We start from the raw sequence: 25,136 nt of genomic DNA on the forward strand, positions 1-25,136 counted from the left end.
CAGTGATACACCCCCAGCTCGCTGCGGGGTCACGAGCATGATGACGAATCATACTTTCTTAAGGAAATCGTTTTATTTTTTATTATATTGTGAAATGTATTATGTTTTTGTCATTATTACAACAAATACACACTTGCAACTGATAACACTGGCAATTATGTTATATTTATTAGACTTTTAAAAAAAAGATCATGCTCCAAATAAGTGGGGGTACAGCGTACCCCCGCGTCCGACACCCACTACACCACTGAATATGAGTCCAAACAACTCACAGACACACAGGCCAGGGTGCTGACAGGGCGTCCTTTGAGCATCAGATCTGACGACGCTGATTGGCTGAAATTATGTTTCGGCGGCATAGTTTACAGATAACAACAGTCAGCTTGTTGGTTGCTGCTGCTCTGGCTGAGGGCTCCTTTCTTACCGCCCAGACGAGAGAGGGTAATGAATGATACACGCTGCGGCCAGGCAGGAAACATGTGACTTATCAGTAACTTTAGACATCGTAAAACAATTTTAAACGAGATGTTATTGTAGATTATACATTTTACTGATACCAACTATATAATATTTACCTTGTTCATTAAAAATATAAATACAAATAATATATTTGTTCTTAAATATATATATATATTTTTTTTTTAAGGACAATCAAACATGTGGGAAGAGGGGGAGCGGCGCCCCTAGCGCCCCTATGGGCCGGCCGCCACTGCCAAGCACTGACCACAAAGTGGCATGAAACCGTATAATAAACGTATTATATTCTTTGCAAGCTCTTGCGGGCCACATACAATGAAGTTGCGGGCCGGATTTTGACACCCCTGCCATAGACATATCTAGACCTTATGTTGATGCTAATTTGACCTAGGTTTGTAGGCTACTTTTAATTAAGTAACATTTTCAAAGCATGGCTTGTACTTAATAGAATATTTGCACATTGATGTAGACTATTTCTTTGAGCATGTCGTCATATCATAAGAGATTAAATGTGGCCTTTTAACAGAATCTATAAACATTTACTGACTCCAGTCTTTTATGTTTCCCCCGGACTACACTACCCAGCATGCACCAGCACTTACGTTGGCTGGCCCGATTGGCTGACGTGGCCCCTCCCTTGATACTCCCCTCCCAGACTTCAGGTCGACTGACATGTTTTACTGCAGCAGAGGAGCTCAGAGTGCCGAAAACAACCTCAGAGCTATGACTGCTCATGCTAGCATGTGCTGCCGCTTGTTTGACAGACAGAGGAGTTCAAAACATTTCAGAAAACTCTTTGTCCAGTGTGTAAATGGGAACACTCAGCGACTGTATTCCGGTGCTACGCACAAGGAAAACGCTCTTGAACTTGGAGACTCGACTTCATCTGCTGCCAACTTTGCTTCTTCTGTGAAAGCCCGGACAAAACAGGTAACCTAATACTGTGTATGACTTAAACTCGGTCTTTTTAGAGTGACTGTCTTAGTTATCAGCTTATGTTAGTTATGAGTAATAGCATGTCGGGTGTCAGTTTGTAATGTAGCCAGAGCCAAAGTCCAGTTAGGGGCCCTTTAAGGTTAAACTGCCTAACTCGTATAAGAACTAAATGTTAAACCAGCAAGTTAATACCTACCCAAGTGTTGTAAAATGAGTTGTGTCCCAGCCAAAAGCATTATGACACCACTTAATTTAGAAAAAACTGCATATTTCTTCATGAAGTTAATTGTTAAGCTATTTTATTTGACTGTACTATCAATAACAGGGTGAATGATTTAAGGATTTAAACTATAAGCTTCAGGATACTTTTGGGTGCATGCATATTCAGTAGCCTATCTGGCTATCATGTGATTAACTTAAATGTGTTTTCTTAATATGCTGCCAATGTGTTTGCTTCCTCTTTTTCTGATCACTTCTTGCATAACAGTGGACCACTGCTGACAGTCAAAGGTCAGGAGCTAGCTACAACGTCAGGGTGACTAACATGTTTTTTAAAGCTTCAGGATATTCTTGCATTTCCCCAATAATATGCTCCTGGGGTTATGACTTTTTTCTGGTTTATGGCCACTGATTCAACCTTAGACTTAGAGACCAAATATTGTTCATCAAGACCAGTAGAGGAACTAAGGAGCCGTCTCTATCATCTGGTCACATTTTGGTGACATTCTGATCATTATATCCAGAGATGGCGATAAGGCGGACCCCTGATGTTTGGTAGGATCCAAACATCAAAAATAAAATCATTTTGCAGTAAAATATTTTTGTACAACCATCCACAAGACCTATGAAAAAACATAGTCATGCTTTTTTCTACTTTGGGTAGGGGCAACTCAAAGCCAATTTTTGTGTGATTTGTTCCTCTACAAGATGTGAAGTATGACAAAAATAAATGTGTGTAAACAGAAGAAGTCCCGTAGATGTAGGTTTGCTAAACAAAAAGACATCCCAATGCTATTACCTTCTTTTTCTTTATAACAGTTTCACTTCACAGTACCATTGTCGTGTTTTTCCTTTATCCCCATCAGAGTCTAAGTGACGACAGCATACTACCCTTTTCGGCGTTCCTGACTGACAACTTTGGCAGGAGGCACAACTACCTGCGCATCTCCCTGACTGAGAAATGCAACCTGCGTTGTGAGTAGAGTCTCATTGTGATTAAAAGATGTCCTTACTGTGTTTCCCCTAGGATGGAGTCATAGCAGTGGTGCTAAGGCACGTGGGTCCAGCATAGTGTGAGCGCGGAGCGCGTGGAATTTTTTAGTGCGCCCCGCCAATTTGTTTCTATGTGTCTGCCAGCACAAGAAAGGCTCTTGAGGCCTAGTAACAGGGCCGGTTCTAGCCAATTTGCTGCCCAAGGCGAGATTTTATATGTAAAGAATAAATGAAAAATCACTACAAAAGACAAATACACTACAAAAACTGAAACTTATTGACATAGGTAATATAGGTCAAAATGGCTTCAAATGTATTCAGTATTTTATGAACATGTTTTAATTGGGGGCGGACGTCACATTCTCTAGGGGGGTCCGGGGGTATGCCCATTTTAAAGTAAAATGCTTCAATCTGATGCACTTTGAGCACACAATTACTAGAGACCTGATCTAGGGAGTACAACTCTAAAACACCCATATGAAAAAGATTGGTTTACATTTTAATAATCAAATAAGTATGTGAACATACCCAATAACCTACCATAGCCAATAACAAATAAATGTAACTTATTTTATTTTTGTTGCTCATGTATATCTTATTTTACCAGTTAACATTTATTTATGCATATTTTTGTATCTCTCCAACTTTAAACGATATTTTTGGTTTACTGTCCTATATTATACATTGGAATGATTTCAAACCTGTTTTTATTTATCCTAATAATTATAAAGGAGTGAGTGCCTTGAAAATATGCGTTTACATCTGTAAACACATATTTGTTTGAGACCCACTGAGATAACTTAGACTAAAATTAACTATCTAAACACTCAGAGTCCTTTACCTCACTGAGCCTCTCACGGAGCGTCCACACTACAGCTTCAAAAAAAGCTTGGAGCTGGGCGTGTCTGAAGCTTGGGGATGTTATTCAAGCAACACGACCAACAACCAATCACATGAATCTCCCGCCCCCGACATACAAAGCAAAAAACCCCAGGGATTTTATGGGAGCAATATATATATAAACTCCCCAAACAGGCGAAAACCTACCAGTTTCACCCACTGTCTCTGCCACCTCCATGGTTCCTCCGGTTTGTATCCCGGTAGGTGAAGAGGGTCTGGTCATACAAAACCGGGTGATTTGCTACGGCGATAATTAGTTTCTCCTCCATCTTTTTTTGAAATATAGAAATGAACGGCGGGATATCTCTCCCAGCTTAGACGCGGTTTGATTGGCTACGGCTTGAGCTGTCAGATTTTCCGAAACGGGATTTGATTGGCTGGCGCTGGCTACTCCGGCGTCTCCGGCGGAGACGGACCGCTATGCTACCCACAATTCAGTTCGGCGAAAAAGCGAGGCAACGTGACGTCACCCCATTCAAAGTGAATGGGCAGATTGAAGCTGTCGACGCTGTAGTGTGGACGGGCCGTCAGTCTGACAGGAGAGCTCTCCTCCACCCTGGTTGTAGAAACATCTACTTCTTATATCTGTTAGCGCAGCTAGCACCAGATTCTAATAACAACAGCGCCGGTACCGGTGCGCCCTCTCTCTCTCTCCCTCGCTCGCTCTCTCGCTCGCACTTTGGCTGTGAGCTGCGGGCGCCTGATAAGCCAACATCCCCCACTTTCATCACTTACAGCGCCCATCGTACAGGGCAAATGAAAAGTGTAACTGGGGTGAAAAGGGTGTTACATTTACTTAATTATGAATGTTGTTACATCAAGGCCAAACATTTGGATGAATGCCAACGGTCAAACATGTTTTTCCCCTCCCAGAGCTACCAGCGCAGCGCCCCCCAGATCTGGTGCCAAAAAAATCGGCCCTAGTACATACAGTGGCAATGTCACTGCCTTATGTTCTTTTAGTTTTTCCCGGATGCTGTTTATCCCGCTACTTCAAGAAACCACTTTAACCACTAACTACATCACAGCTCCTACTGCTGGGTAAAAGTGTAATAAAAATGATCTGGAAAGAGGATTAAAACAACAGGATATTAATTGTCCTTTTTGAATTGAAATTCCCTTTGCATAATAATAGCAGAAAAAGAAGAAAATGCTCACTTCTGTACTTTGAGAGGTTTAGTTTAGGAAGATTAAGGTGGTAGTAATCAGCAGCGAATATTCGGTGCGCGCGTGCACGTATTTATCATGTGTAACGTTACTGTTGAAACTGCGGATAAAGCAGCTTTATCATGGCAACTGGACAACAACTAAGCTAAGCTACTACTTACAGCATTCATGGAAACTTTTCATAGTTGTTGTGCCCAAAGTTTCCGTTAGAATTTGTTTTTGCCGGTCAACATGTCCGTTAAAGTTGAAATCTTCCGGACAACATTTGAAAAGTGCCGGTCAAAGGTCTTCTTTGTTATTTATTGAGCTTTAAAACAAATTGATATGATTCGATATTAAACAAACTAATTATAGTAGATTAACTACATTATTCAAAAGTGTACAGTAACTTACAATAACACGGGAATAATACACGGAGCCCTCTCTCCTGACAGCCCGTCAGTATCATGCAGCTCGCTGATCCAGTAATGAGTGACCCGACAGTAAAACTAAACATATCTATAACTAGTTTAGGTAGTTTGAGAGGTAATTAAAATAGCTACGTGTGATATTCTAACCTGAAGTGTGTGTTTTGTCCGCTCACCGCTGCATGTGATTATGCAGAGCTGCGTGTCGACTCGTCAGCAGCAGCTGATCTCTCTCTCCCGTCAGATTAGGCTTTACTCGCGTTTATGTCCATATCGATCAGATCTAGCTATTGAAAGCGATGTCAGGCGCTTTTTTTTTGTATCTTCAAAGTTTTTGCACTTATTGTACGTTTTTTGGGGTTAAAAGGGTCTGCTGAATGAAATGTAATGTAAACATTTATCAAAAGTTTATTGATTTGAGTAGTGAAAGCATTCTTCTGAAATAAATGTAAGCTACAAGAAAAGATTCTAACCAGCCAAGAGTTTTTTTACAAGGACACTTAACTGGTTAAGTCTCTAGTATATTGTTATGGATCCACCTTTGGTGCACTTTCTCCTTGACTTTACGTGTCTACCAGACGATATGTAAACCAGTAAGTATTCAGGATAAAAGCATATATTGAGTGGCGAATTACGTAATTTTGTACCATTTCACCTACTCTCTATCTTCAGGTCAGTACTGCATGCCGGAGGAGGGGGTGAAGCTTACACCACGCGGCCAGCTGCTGTCCACCTCGGAGATTCTGACCCTGGCTCGCCTCTTCGTCCAGGAGGGGGTGGAGAAAATCCGCCTCACTGGAGGAGAGCCCCTCATCAGACCTGATATCCTGGATATCATCGGTACGGAGAAATTGAGTTGAAAGAGTCTTGTTATTTCATCTCATGGAAGGGTGCATTAAACCAGGACATATCAATTATTATTATTATTTTATTGTATTTGGTACAGGCCAGAGATGCACATAAAGAACACGACAGTATGATGAGATGAGACAATAGTCTAAGTGACACAAGGAGAGGAGCAGTAGTGGGTTTTCCATGCATGCCTTAAGGTCAAGTCATACTTGTGGTGAGGAAAATGATTTGTCACAGCACGGCTATGTGCTTAGTCTAAGGACATCATCATTTTACAGCCTCATTTTAATATTAACCATTGTAATTAAGGCGATCAGTTCCTGACAATTGCGCTTGTGTGCGCAACATTAAAGCATGACATTCGTGAACAAAACATGTGTTGTGACCAATGGGCAATGACTATGTAGAAAGGAGACCTAAGGCTTCCTCATGCCCAATAAAGATCATCAATTATCTCTGTCATGTGACAAGCCTCCACTATGACCTTACATGGCCTCACTGTATTCTTTGAAGATGAATAGTGTAGTTTTTTTAATGCAGGCTAGGACTGGACCATGACAGTCATTTTTAATGTCCAGCCGTAATCATGACATAACAAGTGAAATGTTAAGGTTTTGTTAATAAAAGCTTTCTTGCATATTGATCATGAGGTACTGTGCAAAAAAGCAGAAAACTCAATGTACATTCAATCATTCTCTCTTTGACGTAGAGGACATCAACCCATTTTATGCAATGACACTAATATGACTACATTCCCCAAATTGGGTTGCCCATTTCCAAGCTTGTGTCTAAAGTACTCTGTGAGTACAGGTTGATTACAACTAGTGATTTACTTAATAAAGTAGCACCACATCACAAAAATGTCTAGGTAAGACTTAAAGGGTCCCTATTGTGCTCATTTTCAGATTCATAATTATATTTTCAGCCTCTACTGTGACATGTTTACATGCTTTAATGTTCAAAAAGGTCTTCATTTTTCTCATACTGCCTGTGCTGGAGCACCTCTTTTCACCCTCTGTCTGAAACCAGAGCCTAGTCTGCTCTGATTGCATTTTGTAAACCATTCATATAACTGTTATTACTCTTCAATCAAAAGGAGTCATTTATACGTGAATATGACTTTGTGTGATTATATAGCACAACAGTTTTTCTCTCTGTATCTCACTCTCCGTTTTTCCTTTTCCTTGTGCTCATGTGTCTCTCCCTCTACAGCTGAACTGAGGAAGTTGGAGGGCCTGAAAACCATTGCAGTCACAACCAACGGCATGAACCTGGCCAGGCTTCTGCCTAAGCTGAAGGATACCGGTCTTGACCTGATCAACATCAGCCTGGATACACTGGTCCCGGCCAAATTTGAGTTCATTGTCAGGCGGAAAGGTACAGAAATGTGTTTGAGTGTAAGCTTAAACGATTTGAAACTGTAATAGGAGCTAGAAAACCGTTTTTGATGCCCTGCTTCAAAGTAATCTTTAAATTACATTAAGTGTTTGATACTGTACTTAAAGAGGCCCTATTATGCTTATATTCAGGTTCATATTTGTAGTTTGTGCCTCTATTGTGACATGTCTCCATGCTTTAAGGTTCAAAAAGGTTCTCATACTGCCTCTTTTCACCCTCTGTCTGAAACCAGAGCCCAGTCTGCTCTGATTGGTTGGCTGGGCGGTTCTATGGTGATTTGTCAACCGCTTAGAGATGTCCCCTAAGCATATCACATACAATGTGTTGGAGTGGTAGCCAATAGAAGTGCGTTTGTTAAGTAGTGTTTTCACTATGTTACATCAGTAGACTACGAAGTGTGTGTCAGGCAGGGGGGATTGTGTGGAAGAGAAACTCTACAGGAAAATAAAAACCCAAAAAGCATAATAGGGCCCCTTCAAGTATGCCTTAGTGGCTTCAGTTAAGTTGTATTTTTTCTTTGCCTGAATCATGTCTCAATGTAGAATTACCGTTATACTCCAAGAGACTTGTGTTGTTTGGTCCTCAGTTTCCTTGACACAGGGTTCGTACGGTCATTGAAAACCTGGAAAAGTCATGGAAATTCAAAATGCAAATTCCAGGCCCTGGAAAAGTTATGGAAAACAATATTTTTCCCAAAGTTTTGGAAAAGTCATGGAAATGTAACTAAAGTTGCGTCAAATATCATTTACATTTTATCTAATTGCCGAAATAATCTGCGGTCGCGAGCTGTTATGTGCCATCATGACGCGCATGGTGTTATTTTTTAATATATGAAGCGCAAAGTCTTCCTGCCTGTCGGCTGAACTCTGCTGCTCCGGGATGAGGGTCAGCTACATTATCTACGGTGCGTTCGTTAACTGTGCGGAGTCACTGTGGCACAGACTGAGCCGCTGGTGAACAGCTGTTAGAACGGGCCGTTCAGGTGTTCAGTGCAGAGCGGCAGAGCGTGATGTGAACTGAAAAGTTTTTCTGTCGCAATATCATTTAAGGAATCTTTGAGCTAGCTAGCTAGCATACATTGTCACTATCTGCTAACGTTAGCTTTAGCCAGATATTGTACTTGAGTAAAAGTACCAGAGGAATACTCTATCACAGTAAAAGTCCTGCATTCAAAATGTTCCTCAAGTAAAAGTAGAAAAGTTTTATCATCAAAATATAGTGAAAGTAGCGACAGTAAAAGTAGTCATTGTGCAGATTGGTCCATTTCAGAATAATATATATATATATGATATGTTTTGTAATGATTGATCATTAAAGTGTTCTCAAAGCTGGTAAAGGTGCAGCTAGTCTGAAGGACTTTGTGTACTGCAGGGTAGCTTGTGGATTTACTCCAGGTGGAACTAAAGTCTGATTTAACACTTGATTATATTTCACATTATTCATCCACATCTGTAAAGTAACTAAAGGTATTAAATACATGTAGTGGAGGAAAAGTACACATTTTACCTCTGAATTGTAGAGGAGTAGAAGTACAAAGTAGCAAAACATTGAAATACTTAAATAAAGTACAAGTATCTCAAAATTGTACCCACGTATAGTACTTGTTGAGTTTATGAACTTAGTTACTTTACACCAGTGGCTATAAAGATAGAAAGACTAAGCCTTGCACAGAGGCATGAAAATACATTTTCAAAATGCTCAACAGTGCTGCCAAAATTATAAACTGACTGCTACATAATTAAAATAAATGCTTTTATATATTTCTATTAGATGTGACTCTTTAACGTTTCTGTTATTATTACCTGCTGCTTTAGTTGTTCTGACTGCTAAAATCCTGTTATTCCTCATTTTAAAGCCGATATTCCGTGGGGTCGGGGGGCTCGGATCCTTGTCACCTTTTTCATACCTGATGACTTTGCTTCCCTGACTACAGTTGCTTCAGCGTGTAGAAGCTAGTAAGCCTACTATTTGATTTGTTTTAGATAGGCACAACATGTTTCATATGCAGACCTTATTTTCCTGTTCCATGTTCAAATAAACCATTTTTCAGTGGTCATTTTTTTTTGGTCATTGAAAATTAGGTAAAGGTCATTGAGAAGTCATGGAAAATCATTGGTGAAAAAGTGTATGAACGCTGTTGACAACGTATGAGGCTCTTATCTCTAGGATATAAGGAAATATGTGGCACATTAAAGTGTTTGTTCTTCTACTACACCTGATACATTTGTTGGTGACATGTTTTGCGGATTGTAAATCCTGAAATAAACCTGGTCTCCTAACCGTAAGCACACATGTGGTATTTACAGAGGGAGTTACCAGCCAGCGTGACACTGCCATGGTTTGTGCAGATGTAAAATTATGTGTGACTTTTGCCAAAAAAAAGCTCTGACTGCCTCTGGGAATACATGTAGATTTTACATATCAGTGTTTTTTGGCCAATCATGGATTCAGACAGCTTAGAAAAGGAAGCAAACAGTTAACGCTGAAGTATGTTGTAAAGCTCTGCCAAGCGGAAGTAGCCCACATTTGGAGAACATGAATCCATTTGAAGTGTATGTGCTTGTAGTATGGCTCTATACATTTGTATTTAAAATGTCCCTCAATCATACTCCGTCTTTGCCTCGTAGCACAACATTCAAGATATCACAGTAAAACGAATGTGTTCATATAATGATTCATAATTGAATGACGTTTAAACACTCATCCTCAATTTTTATCCATGTTTTTCCTCAAGGGTTCCACAAGGTCATGGAGGGCATTGATAAGGCCATCGAAATGGGCTACAACCCTGTCAAGGTATTTTGTTCATCTTTTTAAAATGTTTTACCTGGGAACAAATGAATATTTTTGCTTAATTTTATTTGTTAAATCATTATTTTTATGTCTTATTTTTAAATCTCAGATCTGCTCAGGCGAAACCTGCTTTACAGGTCTCAGCACTCAAGCCTGCATTAATATAGGCAGGGCCAGTCTATTGATAGCGTGAAGTACAACCGCGTGACTCAGTCATTTTTTACCTTAAAAAGCATTTAAATACCGCATTTCAAATCTGATGAACTCAGTGTGCATCTGGACCCGGTGACGACATTACCTATTGACGCAGCAACCACTGTAAGTTATATTCTTGTTTAATTAGACTTCTCTGTTTCATTTATTCGACTCTGTATAAATTGTTATTGTAGCTTAAACGGCTAAATCGCGTTTGAGAGATTTTAAATCTCAGATCTGCTCAGGCGAAACCTGCTTTACAGGTCTCAGCACTCAAGCCTGCATTAATATAGGCAGGGCCAGTCTATTGATAGCGTGAAGTACAACCGCGTGACTCAGTCATGTTTTACCTTAAAAAGCATTTAAATACCGCATTTAAAATCTGATGAACTCAGTGTGCATCTGGACCCGGTGACGACATTACCTATTGACGCAGCAACCACTGTAAGTTATATTCTTGTTTAATTAGACTTCTCTGTTTCATTTATTCGACTCTGTATAAATTGTTATTGTAGCTTAAACGGCTATATCGCGTTTGAGAGATTTTAAATCTCAGATCTGCTCAGGCGAAACCTGCTTTACAGTTCTCAGCACTCAAGCCTGCATTAATATAGGCAGGGCCAGTCTATTGTCGCCCATCAGCTGTAGATAGTTAACTAATTAGAGGGCCGTGGCCCTACAGCTGTGAGAACTGAGCAATCAGGCGTCCATTTTGGGTAGCTCTTTCCTGGAGCGTCAGCTTCAGCGTCAGACAGCCGAAGACTGACAAAGACATTGGAGTCCTGCGGGAGTAAGACTGACAAAGACATTGGAGTCCTGCGGGAGTCACGAGGGAGGCAAAGAGGAGGCAAATCCTACTCTGATTGAGCTGGTTTCTTATTTCTCTTTTCTTTAGTTTTCTAGCCCCTCATGCTATAATCATGTGTATTTTCTCCATTCCTGTTCATGTGTCTTCTCGCAATTATCACTGGCCCCGTGTATCTCCTAATCGATATAACCGGCCTGCTCTCGTCTATCCCACGTGCTCCACTGATATCCAACATCTAGTTTCTGGTGGCCTGTGGAATTGCCAGTCAGCTGTTCCTAAGGCTGACTTCATCTCTGGCTACGCCTCCCTGCAGTCTCTGGATTTCCTTGCTCTCACTGAGACCTGGATTACTCCATCCAACACATCCACCCCAGCAGCTCTCTCCACTGCATATTCCTTCTCCCATACACCCAGACCCACTGGCAGAGGAGGTGGCACTGGTCTCCTGCTCTCTCCCAAATGGAGCTTTTCCCTCTTCAAGCTACCTAACTTCACTCCTTCCACCTTTGAATTCCATGCCGTCACAGTAACCCATCCTATTCAGTTAACCATTGTTGTTCTCTACCGTCCACCAGGCGCCTTGGGGGACTTCTTGGAGGAATTAGATAATCTCCTCTCACTCATCCCTGAAACTGGCCCTCCCGCTGTCAGTGCATGACATTAAGGATTTTGGGAGATGGCCCTATGGGCCATCTAAGCTAATTTACAGATGGCCCTGAGCCCAATAGAGATTGCCCTGAAAAATGCGCGCGGACGAAATGGCACGAAGGGTTTGGGGGGCCTCCGTCCCCCTAGAAAATTTAGATTTTTGCAGGTCTTAGATGCTGTCTGGTGCATTCTCTAGACTGAATTATAAGATGAACCACCACAATATTGTATTGTACAATTTCAATTTTATTCTTCATTTCACTTGTTTGTTCTTGTTTGTGTTTGCTCGCTTGCATGCCCTGCATAGCTATAAGAAACACTTAAGTTGTTGGTCAAGACACTTTCCATCTGATGAAGGCAAATGCCTTCTCAGATGTAAAAAAGTAGAAAACATTACATTCAGTTATTAATGCCAAAACAAACATTATTTACACTAGTATGGCCCCTGTTAAAAATGTTTGTAATGTTATCTACTGTAAGTTGGTCGAACGAATGCCTCCTCATCCGGAAGCTGACCGAGCAGACCCGAGCAGCAGTCCAGAGGAGCCGAGCGCATCCGCGAAGCACACAAAATGGCGACGTCATAGTTCCCATTAGCCGGCAAATCTAAATGTCCGGTCAAAATAATTTCCCTTTAGCGCAATACCGCTTCAGTTGCGCAACTTATGTGACAGACAAAAGAGTATGTGACAGACGAGAATAGTCAATTCTAATGTCTAACACGTAATGTGGAGAAAGAGATGTCCTGTGTGGGTTGATTGTGCGTTGATCTGTTGGTAATGCCTCGGGGTTCCGGTGGGCATGTAAACAAATACATAATGCTGCGCTATACTTTGTGGCCTCACCCAGTTGCATAGCGACACTTATTGTGTAGGTGTCTTTTAATAAACAGGTAGTCATATCATTAGCTAGAACTAGCTGAATCTGATCGATATGGACATAAACGCGAGTGAAGTCTAATCTGACGGGAGAGAGAGATCAGCTGAGCAGGCTGACGAGTGGACACGCAGCTCTGCATGATCACATGCAGCGGTGAGCGGACAAAACACACACTTCAGGTTAGAATATCACACGTAGCTATTTTAATTACCTCTCAAACTACCTAAACTAGTTATAGATATGTTTAGTTTTACTGTCGGGTCACTCATTACTGGATCCGCAAGCTGCATGATACTGGCACAATAGATTGCCCGATCGGGCAACCAGCAGGTGAGGCTTCATTGCCCGAGCTAAATACTAGATGGCCCCGGGCCATCGGGCAGTCCTTAATGTCGAGCCCTGCGCTGTACTTCTCGGAGACTTCAACCTCCAGACGGGGAAGATAGACGAACTAACATCTCTGTTAACTGCCTTTGCTTTCTCACTGTCTCCGTCCCCACCGACTCATAAAGCTGGCAATGTCCTTGATCTCATATTCTCAAGGAACTGCGCTACTTCTAACCTCTCTGTAAACCCGCTCCACATATCCGATCACTTCTTCATTTCATTCTCTCTATCCCTTTCCAAACATAACAAACTAATCTCTTCCCATCCTGCACTTGTCCGCCGTAACCTTCGCTCCCTCTCCCCCTCTACCTTTGCCTCGTCGGTGCTCTCAGCCCTCCCTTCCTCTGATTCGTTCCAACTCCTGCCTCCAAACTCTGCTGCAGAAACTCTCCTCTCTACTCTCTCATCCACTCTGGACTCGCTCTGTCCTCTCACATCTCGGCAGGCTCGTCAGTCCCCTCCTGCTCCCTGGCTAAATTATGCACTGCGTGCTAATAGAACCGTCCTTAGGGCAGCAGAGCGGAAATGGTGGAAATCCAAACACCGTGACGACCTCCTAACCTATCAAGCTCTCCTCTCCTCTTTCTCTGCTTCGATCTCTCAGGCAAAAAGCACTTTCTTTCAAATAAGAAGATCCAATCTTCCTATTCCAATCCTAAAAAACTATTTTCCATCTTCTCCACCCTCTTGGACCCTCCAAAAGCTCCTCCCCCCTCCTCACTTCTGTCAAGCGACTTTGTTACCCACTTTGAAAAAAAGGTTGATGATATTCGCTCTTCTTTTTCTGACTCACCTTTACTCACCGCTGGGTCACCAGACCCTCCTTCCACCAACACACTTACCTCCTTTTCCCCTCTCTCTCCAAGTGAGGTTCTTACCCTCATTACCTCTGCCCGCCCTACCACCTGTCCTCTGGACCCTATCCCTTCAAACCTCCTTCAGACTATCGCTCCTGATATTCTACCGTTTCTCACCCATTTCATCAACACTTCTCTAACTTCTGGTCACTTTCCAAACAGTCTCAAGGAGGCAAGAGTAAACCCTCTCCTAAAGAAACCCACTCTCAACCCATCTGATGTTATAACCTACAGGCCTGTCTCTCTCCTCCCGTTCCTGTCTAAATCACTTGAACGCGCTGTCTTTAAACAACTCTCCTGTTATCTCAATCAGAACAACCTTCTGGATCCGCACCAGTCTGGTTTCAAGGCAGGTCACTCCACAGAAACTGCTCTCATTGCTGTCACGGAGGAACTGCACACTGCCAAAACTGCATCCCTCTCCTCTGTCATCATCCTGTTGGACCTGTCTGCTGCATTCGACACGGTGAATCATCAGATCCTCCTTCGCACTCTCCAAAAACTTGGAGTTTCAGGCTCTGCACTTTCCCTCCTCACCTCATACCTGAAAGACCGTACCTACAGGGTGACTTGGAGAAGGTCTGAGTCCGACCCTTGTAAATTAACTACGGGGGTCCCTCAGGGCTCTGTTCTTGGTCCCCTCCTCTTCTCCCTGTACACAAACTCGCTCGGATCAGTCATTAGCCCGCATGGTTTTTCTTACCACTGCTACGCTGATGACACCCAATTAATTCTGTCCTTTCCCCGCTCAGAGACCCAGGTCGTTGCACGCATCTCTGCTTGTCTAGCTGACATCTCTCAGTGGATGTCTGCTCACCACCTCAAGCTCAACCTTGACAAGACTGAGCTGCTCTTCCTCCCGGGAAAAGATTGTCCCACTCTTGACCTAACAATCAACATCGGCACCTCAGTTGTTTCCCCGACTCAGACTGCAAGGAATCTGGGTGTGACCCTAGATAACAACCTGTCCTTCACTGCAAACATCGCTGCTACAACCCGTTGCTGCAGATACACGCTTTACAACATCAGGAAGATACGTCCCCAGCTGACTCAGAAAGCGACTCAGGTTCTGGTCCAGGCTCTCGTCATCTCACGCCTAGACTACTGCAACTCCCTCCTGGCTGGTCTACCTGCATGTGCCATCCGACCTCTGCAGCTCATCCAGAATGCAGCGGCTCGTCTGGTCTTCAACCTTCCTAAATTCTCCCACACCACTCCGCTCCTCCGCTCCCTTCACTGGCTTCCGGTAACTGCTAGAATCCACTTCAAGACACTGGTACTTGCTTACCATGCTGCGAATGGATCTGGCCCTTCCTACATCCAGGACATGGTTAAACCGTACACCCCAGCGCGTGCACTACGCTCTGCATCAGCCAAACGACTCGTTGCGCCCTCGCTGCGAGGGGGACCCAAGTTCCCATCGGCGAAAACACGTGGGTTTGCTGTCCTGGCTCCAAGATGGTGGAATGAGCTCCCCATTGACATCAGGACGGCAGATAGCTTGCACATCTTCCGGCGCAAACTGAAAACTCATCTCTTTCGACTCCACTTCGAGCGTTAGAACTATTAACGAATCACTTTTTTATACTAATAAAGGACTGGCTTACCTAAAGCCAGTTGAGTAGCACTTGAAATGTTTGGCTCTATGAAACCTGATGTACTTATATGATTCTGTTTTCTTCAAGGTTGTGTCTTCCTGGTCGAATGTACTTATTGTAAGTCGCTTTGGATAAAAGCGTCAGCTAAATGCAATGTAATGTAATGTCTTCAAAAATCTTGTTTATGTTTGATTTGCTGTGTTTTTGTTCTACATTGTGACTTTTTTTACAAAAATGTTTACACAAACAAATTAATGTCTAATATAGTAACATTTTTTATATTTCCTTAACATTTTAAATCCTTCTTTTCATGTCTCTGTTTGAGAAAATATTTGTATGTTTTAATCTTCCTATTTCTTGCATCTTTTTTACGTGTGATTTTAATTACATTATTTGTGTCATTTAAAATGAACAATATTTACAGGAAACAAATGTATGGTTACTGAATCATACGTTTTGGAAATAATATGGTTCGATACTCATAAATATGATCAGGAACTATTTTCAGTGATACATTTACCATGTTGTATTTGGACCTCTTGTTGTCTCTTAATAATCTGATAACTTTTTTGAATGCTTCAACTATGTTTCCTCTCACTAACTCTTAATGCCAAAGTGCTGTGGCAGCACAGTGTCGTAACAATATGTGACCCGCTCTATCGAAATCAGTCGGAAGTCGCAACGGCTCATTTAAAAAATAAACGTGGATTTGTGTAAACAAATGGTTTTTCGGGGTTTGGGTGTTTTGTTTGATTTTAAATAAACAAAGTGTTGGCTTTCAGAATATGAAACTTTTATTTCCAAAATAACTCGATAAATACATGTTTGAAGCTTGTAAAGGGAAGATGACAGCTCTCACTCAAGCTCTGCTGTTCCGCAGCGCTGCTTCCCCTCCCTCCGGCTGAAATTGTGAATGTAAGGCGTATAGTAATCATAGATAACACGGCAGGGTCCGTTACAGTTTGTTTTCATCTGATTTCAAATAAACAAAGTCTTGGCTTTTAGAATATTAAACTTGTTTCGGCAAATTCAGATGATAAATACACTTTGAAGCTTGTAACGGCATAATTACAAGCGGAGAACGGAGTAACTTGACGTCACAGCAGGCATAACAACAGCCGGTGTTTCTCACGGGTGTTTTCCCCGGGAAACAAACACCACACACACACGCAAAAATACAAAAACACACACGTATACATACACACACACACACACACACACACACTCGCGAGCTTCCCCCAGACCAGTAATCCAAACGAAAATATCTTCCCTCCGTAGTATTTTGATCCTTTGCTCCGCTAATAATCAATCAGATCGATGGTTTCCAGAGAAGAGGAAACTTTGAAGGCCTTTTTCTCAAAATGATGACTCGGTAACAGTCATTATATAATGTGACATATTTTGCTTAATATTTGGAGTACAAAAACAATCCTGATATCATTAGAAAGCTAGGAATCTCCTCTTTCCAACAGTGTATACAACTCAAAATGTGTCTTCGGGTCAATGCTGAATATAATATTTCCTCCATATCCTAACACTTGCCCTCAAAGGTTAGAAAGTCATTGAGCTGCTCCCTGATTTGCTGTCTGTGTCTAATGCTACCTACCATAGTTCCCTACTGCACTGTGACTGGAAGAAAGAGAAACAAACTAATAAACAAATGCCCCCTGCAGGTTAACTGTGTGGTGATGCGAGGCCTCAACGAGGATGAGCTGCTAGATTTTGTGGCGCTGACAGAGAAGAAGCCTTTGGATGTGCGCTTCATTGAATACATGCCCTTCGATGGTGAGTGCTCCCTTCCCACAATGTCTTGTTACGCAGGTCTGAAAACTGAAGAGTCATATTACAGTCATAGTTTAGACATTCAAAGTTGGGATGTATGATCTGAGCACAGATACAGTAGGTGGCAGTATGCACCTTTCAAGCTGGTTTGAAAACTGCCAATAAACAAAGATAAAAAACAAGTGCAGCCCAAGACCCCAGGAAATAGCAGCCAAACCATGGATGTATAAAGAGAACAACGTTGGAGGGGGGACCTCGCTCATTCCTATGAAGGTTGCTCAATTGCACATTAAGCCAAATTGGCCTGCCCCTCGAGAGCAAAAGTACCCGTATCCGGGCCCATAGAGCGTGCACGGTTGGGTTTTCAGATGAATGAAGAGGTAAAAGAACTCTGCATTCAGCTTTTAGCACACTTTACCACTTGTACACCCTATTGAAGAAATAAGGGCAACACATGTGTTCGTAGTGGGTAATACATTTTGTTTAAAAAAATGATCTGCTGATTTACAGACAGCGGTCATTTGTTTCAACGTCCTGCACACTTCCTCAGGGCTTGGGCCAAAAGGTGGTACTACAACTTCGTCTGTAAATCAGCAGATACTAAATCAACCACCCATTGTTAACATGTCTCTTCAGTTCAACTTGCAGAAACTGATGTACTACTACACACACATAGGTTGATATATTCAGGGGTGCACATAACTTTCTCAGTGAGGTACTCAGATGAGTACCTGGAGTCAGTGTTTGGTACTCCAACTTCTGGCTCCACTCAAAGTTATTTGATGAAGCCCTCTGTATCGCCAACGTCAACGGGGGGGGCTAGTGGAGTAATTTGTGACCACAGAGCGTGAACGCTGTGATCAGCTGTTTTAGCGCAGTTCTCCAGTGAAGGGGAGGAGTCTCCCTCCGCAGCCGGTTGGCATAGTTTTGGCACAATTCCGTTGTACAGACCGACGTTAACAGCAGCCTTGTCTGTGCACACGGAGACCGACTCTGTCGTCCGGTGATCTAACCGCCTTCTGGAAAAGCTTCACAAGTACGTCGGTACGCAAATGCGCTTTGTGACACAAGTGACGGTATGCATTTCAGATTGTTGCCGCACATGCGTACCTGCGTACCAGTTATGTGCACCCCTGGTTATATTGCCTAGGAGCTGAATTGTGCTGTAGCTTGTGCTACAATCTACATGACTTGCTTCTCTCCTGTCTGCAGGAAACAAGTGGAACTTTAAGAAGATGGTGAGTTACCAGGAGATGCTGGACCACATCAGGCAGCAGTGGCCCAACCTGGAAAGGCTTGAAACCGGACACACAGAAACAGCCAAGGTCAATACCTCAAACTGCACTTAATATTTCTCAAGTATAAATGTTATGGCTTATTAAAAGCTAATGTACTTTCTTGCTGTTTGTGTCCTAATGGTTGCTTCCACTTATTATTAAACTCTTTGGATAAACACGTCAGCTTAATGAAATATAATGTGTTGATCAATTAGTGAGTATCCATAAAAAGCAATGATGCTATTACCATTCAATCCTGTTGAGGTTATTGACTGTGGACATTGTTCTTACTTCTGGCACTTTGAATCGTTCTAAATGACTTGAATGTTAGTTTAACTCTAATCTTTCAGCACACATCTGTGTTGCTGGAGTCATTAGTTTATAATAAGTTGGCCAATGAAAAACTGAAATACAAGAGAAAATCAATATCTTCTGACACATCTTATCAAAGCAATTTGCCAAATCAATCATTTTGTTATTAAATGCGCCACATTATTCTTTTTCTAGGATAATTGTTTGACCCTTATTTATGTCTTGTTACAGACATTTAAGGTCCCAGGCTTCAAAGGGCAGGTGGGCTTCATCACCTCCATGTCTGACCATTTCTGCGGCTCCTGCAACCGCTTACGTATCACTGCAGACGGCAACCTGAAGGTAAAGCTACAGTTGGGCTTCTAGAAGTATTAATGTGGTCTGATTTAGTATTAATATTTTGTAATGCAGTATTTGTATTGGTAAACCTACACATTTACATATTGTTAATGATCCCATCGTTTCTTTGGAACCTTTATTGATTCTATTTGAAATGTCTTCGCTTCACTCCTTCTTACCTTTCTCCTCTCAGGTGTGTTTGTTTGGGAACACTGAGGTGTCTCTGAGAGATGTGCTGCGCTCCGGAGTATCGGAAGAAGAGCTACTGCAAATCGTTGGAGCTGCTGTTGGCAGGAAGAAGAAACAACATGCAGGTAGACTTGTGTTCGTTTGAGTTCATTTATAGTAAACGCATCACTGTGGAGTGTAAACCCCTAAAAAGCATTTTTGCACTTTCGGTTCACTCGTCTCAAAGTCAATGGGTTTTTGGTTAGCCTGAAATAAGGTCTGTGGTTTATAAAGGTTTGAGAGATGTTCACGTTTACTTATTCGCTCAGTAAATACCACACTTTTACCCCAAATGTTCAAGTCAAGTCAAAGTCAACTTTATTGTCAATCTTCCAGTTTGTGTGTACAGACAGAGAGATCGAAATACTGTTTCTCACAATCCCGAAGATAAAAACAAATGTATATAGAATATGAAAATACAAATATTTGTGCGAATATGTATGTATGTATATACACAGTCAAAGACGCATTTTTACATGTGCACATATTAAGACCTAAATAAAAACACAACAATCAATATATACAAAATAACAGTCACTTCAATATTTTGAGAATGTACATTAGTGCAGATTGTCCATCGAATAAAACAAACAAGCAAATGCTAACAAGTGGCTAACCGTCATCATGCTAAACATGATCGTTATCGGCCGATATTCCCTCTCTGCCGATCGATCGGTGCTCTCTATAAAGGCCGATCAGGAGAGCCGATCACATGACGTAAAATACATGACACTTTTCTCTGTGCACGGCAAAACAAGCTCGCCAAAATGGCTTCACCGGTCTGGCAGTATTTTAAGGTGTCCAAAAATTACAATATAATAGCGTTATGCAACGAGTGTGAAGCAGAAATCCTGCAGCTCCACCCGCTGTGACGGACCGGTGAGCGGAGCGAAACACACACTAAGAGTTAGACCTAACACACTTAGCTATTTTATCTACCTCTGGAACAAGCTAAACTAGTTATAAATATATTTATTCTTCACTGTCGGGTCACTCATTACTGGATCAGTGAGCTGCATGAGATACTGACAGGAGAGAGAGGAAAAGAGAGCGCTTCTACTAATTTCTCCCATGTTATTATCCAAAGTTAATGTAAACTTGAATAATGCACTTCATTTGAATGTAATAATTATGTTGGTTGTTGTTTGTGGAAGCGCCAATGAATGAGCCCCATTAACTGAGTTTTAAACATCACTTTAAATGGAAGATCCCCATAGGCCCCGCCCACTCGAACGGATCGGCGATCGGTATCGGCCGATACTGATTCCGGCCCCAAAATTGCCGATCGGAGCATCCCTACTAAACACTATTCCTCATGTAGCTTAGATCTGGTGACATTTCTCTGTAGCCTAACGTTAGCTTTTGACTTCTGTTAATTGCTTTGAGCTTCAGAGGAAGGTCATTTGTGAAGATTATTTTTGCTGAACAAAGCATGTAGAGCGTTTTTTCTCAATCACCCAAAAATCATAATGGCCTTTTGTGAAGGCAAGGCAAGTTTATTTATATAGCACCTTTCAACACAAGGCAATTCAAAGTGCTTTACAAAAAATGAAAGACATTAAGAAAATGGCATTTAAAATCAGTCATTAAAAAGAAAAGATAATAAAAGAAACATTAAAAGAAAAAATACATGGATAAAAGTTACAGTGCAGTCTAAGATATGAATAGTTCAATTAAAAGCAGCGACAAAAATAAAAGTGTTCAGTCTGGATTTAAAAGTAGTCAGAGTTGCAGCGGACCTGCAGGTTTCTGGGAGTTTATTCCAGATATTTGGAGCATAATAACTGAACGCTGCTTTACCATGTTTAGTTCTGACTCTGGGGACAGAAAGCTGACCAGTCCCTGAAGACCTGAGAGATCTGGATGGTTCATAATTTAGCAGGAGGTCAGAAATGTATTTTGGGCCTAAACCATTCAGTGCTTTATAAACCAGCAGCAGTATTTTTGAAATCTATTCTTTGACACACAGGAAGCCAGTGTAAAGACTTCAGAACAGGAGTGATGTGATCCACTTTCTTAGTGTTAGTGAGGACTCAAGCAGCAGCGTTCTGAATCAGCTGCAGCTTTCTAATAGATTTTTTAGTGAGACCTGTGAAGACACCATTGCAGTTGTCCAGTCTACTGAAGATAAAAGCATGGACAAGTTTTTCCAAATCCTGCTGTGACATTAGTCTTTTAATCCTAGATATATTCTTTAGGTGATAGCAGGCTGATTTAGTAACTGAAGGGAAACAACGCAAAGGAAATGTCCAAATGAGTCACCCCTGCGGCACTCTTTAATCTCATAATATCAAGGATCATTTGTTCTACTTGAATTTTTATCTCTTCCTGTTTGTCTCCTCAGGCATGTACAATATTTCCCAGATGAAGAACAGGCCTATGATCCTCATTGGTGGGTGACATGGCTGTACGTACCAATCTCTGAGACACTCTGCTTAGTCGTGACTTATTTGTGATTTTAATATACTAATGGGTTACACCACTATAGCTGTCCTGCATATCATACAGATTTCAACATTTACATTTGAATTTATAACAAAAGAACACTTTTATCTGAACTGTGAATGTTTGTTGTGTTTGGTGACTCTGTCTCCTTGACTAACATCCTCTTTTTCCAACAGACACTACATCTGAAAGGCATTTGTCTCTGCCAAAGTCTCAAGACAAAACGACATCTTCCCCCATAGTTTCCCATTATACAAACGACACATTCCTCTCTCCAACAGCGGCTCCTCACAGGAGAGTCCTGAATAGAGAGGTTTTTTTTTGCCTTCCAGACTGCACTGCTTCAACACAGGCAGCCCATCTTTGCTGCCTTAGAACCTTAACGAGTGGGGGTACCGGTGTTACGTCGCATATCAACACAAATACACGCACAAATGTCAGGAGTTACATTAATGAAGGCTGTCTCAGGTACGCACAAGCCAGTGGTCACAATGCTTTGAAGAGCCACTTACTCAGGCCCCCAGGAACACCCACTTGTTGCACATTACTCATGAATGCCAAAATTAATCTTAAACAACACAATGTAAGACTTTGCCACAATCAATGCTCTAGCAAAGACCCCAGTGTCAAACTCAGACAATCTGTGAGTGATCAGACACAGTCGGGCATAAATGTCTATAACACTGAGCTGGATGAAGCCCAGCTAACGCATACAGACACACAGGGCCGAGCCAACATGGTGGATGTTGGGGGGAAAGTTCCCACACGTCGAACAGCCACAGCCCGCGCCACCGTCATCCTGGGCCCCACTGCTTTCCGGCTGCTTCGGGATAACCAGCTGGCTAAGGGTGACGCCTTGGCTGTGGCGCAGCTGTCTGGCATCATGGCTTCCAAGCACACCTCAGCCCTCATCCCGCTCTGCCACCCCCTCCCCTTAGACCACGCCTCTGTCACCTTCGACCTGGACGAGCAGCAGAATGCAGCGGTCATCACAGCAACGTGTCGCACTACGGGCAAGACCGGAGTGGAGATGGAGGCCCTGACAGCCGTTTCCGTTGCTGCGCTGACCATCTATGACATGTGCAAGGCAGTGAGCCATGACATCATCATCACTGATGTGAAACTGGTCAGCAAGACAGGAGGGAAGAGGGACTTTCATCGTCATCCCTGACTTAGTCCCTCCACTGACTGCATCAATCTTCACTGGCGTTGTAATATTTTTCTACAAAAATGAAATGTATGCCATCGTAATAATTAAAAAAGATATGCTCTAATCACATGAAGTTCTACACACATTCTACCAGTAGTTAGCTTGATTTTCATCTCCACTAACATTGTACCAAGATTAAATGACTTGATCTCTCACTAATCCCATACATTATGAATCATGGTATCTAAACAGTATATGTTTAATTTAAACTAGAAGGTCTTAATTATTATTATAAGTGTTAATATTTATTTCCTGTTAGACATTCAACCAGGTGCAAGTGAAGAGCTTAAAACAGTTGGTCACTAGAGGGCACTCAAGATTCACAGGCCTCCCTGTTGGAACAAACTGAGGGCGACCCTATTGTATTCACATTTTGAATGTATTCCTCTTTTATTTAACTACATAAACTTGAGTGATTTAAAAAAAGAGGGAAGCCTGGGTGCGGGTCCGGGGGTTGCTTTCATTGCTAGTGGACTAAAACGGCGGATAAACTGGCGCGCTTACACTAATTGCGCCGCATAAGCGTATAATAGTGTGCCGCATTTGCGCTTCAGATGAGGAGGTGAGGCCCCCTCATAACTGCATGAACCCGTATGGCACAATACAACTCAGACTGGCTTACCTGTACGTCAATCAAGTGGCAAATGCCATAGTAAGGATGGATGATAGGCTAACTTAAAATAAAAAAAAAGAAATGTTTTTTTTTTCTTTCTTTTTTTCCCCAATGCCTTGCGATCGACGTATTGAGCACCCCTGAGTCTATTACATTCATTATACTACATGATTGTGTTGTGTTATATTTACCCTCGAAAGAAACTCATTGATTATGTTTGTTGATTTGATGGTAGCACAAAATGTGTAATTCAACTGCCTGCAGTCCTGCACAACAACAGATGCAGCCTTTATGTATTATGTTTCATATTCATGTTGTCAGTTCTAATGTTAGTATGATCATCACTAGTCGACCCAAGTTATACAGGTTATAGCTTTTGTATGATGGCAAATAGTTGATTGTATTATTCGCTCTGCTTTCAGCTCACTTCATTGCACTGCTTTTTATTTCCATAAGTGAAAGCAAGCTGTGAGATGCTTGGGACACATTTATTTTCCTTAGAGAAATTAAAGTATTCTTTAATCTTTTTCCTGCTATGTCCATTGTGGTTTAATTAAAGAAAATTGAAAAAAGGGGTTTATCTTTTAAACAATTTTTTTCAGGTCAAAAATGTATTTTCAAATTTCAGTTCAAAAATTGCATTTGATTAAGTCAACAGTTACTACGGTATTACAATCAGACACATACTATTGATTACATTACGATGTTAATATATGGGCGCCTCCAATGTCACATACAACTTCAGTGTACAAAAGAGATTTTGAATTATTTTCTGAGTAGATTTCATTCATTTCATTTACTTTTATAAAAAAGGAACTGCAAAACATAAACGTTCAGCTGCACGTTGCATCATACAGTACAGGCTGAATGATCAGCAGCAAAAAGATAACTTGCTGTGTAACTTAGTCACCAGCACTTACAATGATATGGCTTGCTTGAAGTGAATATATCTGCACTTTCCTTGTTGGTCGGAGTTTGAATCTTTATTCAGCTAAATGTAATGTAGTGAGTCACTGCCCCTCAGTGGTGACAGTGAGGAACTACAACACATCATTCAGAGGAAATGTACACTTTAATGTTTATCATAATTATTCTTATAACGACTGCATCACTATTATTAATAAAGATTTAAGAACTTATGTTGAAAGCATTTGTGATCCATTTCCAGAGGGTTTTTCACGTGGAAAAGAATACATCAGTTTGCAAGTAAGAATTACTTTTATTATCAATAAATCAACCTTTTATATCGTTCAAGCGGTGAACATTTGGTCTTTAAAAGTTCTGAAAAATATATAATTTAAAAGGTACAATGAAAATATTAAAGTATTTCAAAATATTTTAAATGGTTGTAGAATAATTCCTGTCAACGGGAAATGAATAGACTCATAACAACAGAACTATTGTAAATTATTGCAC

General features: G+C 41.5%; 1 protein-coding gene across 2 annotated transcripts; it reads left to right on the forward strand.

Annotated features, from left to right (window-relative positions):
* Positions 1–1,135: 1,135 nt before the first annotated feature.
* mocs1 (molybdenum cofactor synthesis 1) lies at positions 1,136–24,857 on the forward strand. Of its 2 annotated transcripts, none has more exons than XM_034222459.1 (11): positions 1,136–1,407; positions 2,499–2,607; positions 5,772–5,939; positions 7,164–7,328; positions 10,084–10,145; positions 17,188–17,299; positions 18,509–18,621; positions 19,117–19,227; positions 19,418–19,538; positions 21,797–21,844; positions 22,074–24,857. In XM_034222459.1, the coding sequence occupies exons 1-11, from the start codon at positions 1,150–1,152 to the stop codon at positions 23,066–23,068; spliced, it is 2,262 nt and encodes a 753-aa protein (XP_034078350.1). In that variant the 5' UTR covers positions 1,136–1,149; the 3' UTR covers positions 23,069–24,857. The 2 variants fall into 2 exon arrangements, with proteins under 2 accessions (XP_034078350.1, XP_034078351.1); XM_034222460.1 differs by having other exon boundaries at positions 21,797–21,859; positions 22,074–22,357.
* Positions 24,858–25,136: the final 279 nt, after the last annotated feature.

Source organism: Gymnodraco acuticeps, unplaced genomic scaffold, assembly GCF_902827175.1.
Source record: "Gymnodraco acuticeps unplaced genomic scaffold, fGymAcu1.1, whole genome shotgun sequence".
Lineage (NCBI taxonomy): Eukaryota > Metazoa > Chordata > Actinopteri > Perciformes > Bathydraconidae > Gymnodraco > Gymnodraco acuticeps.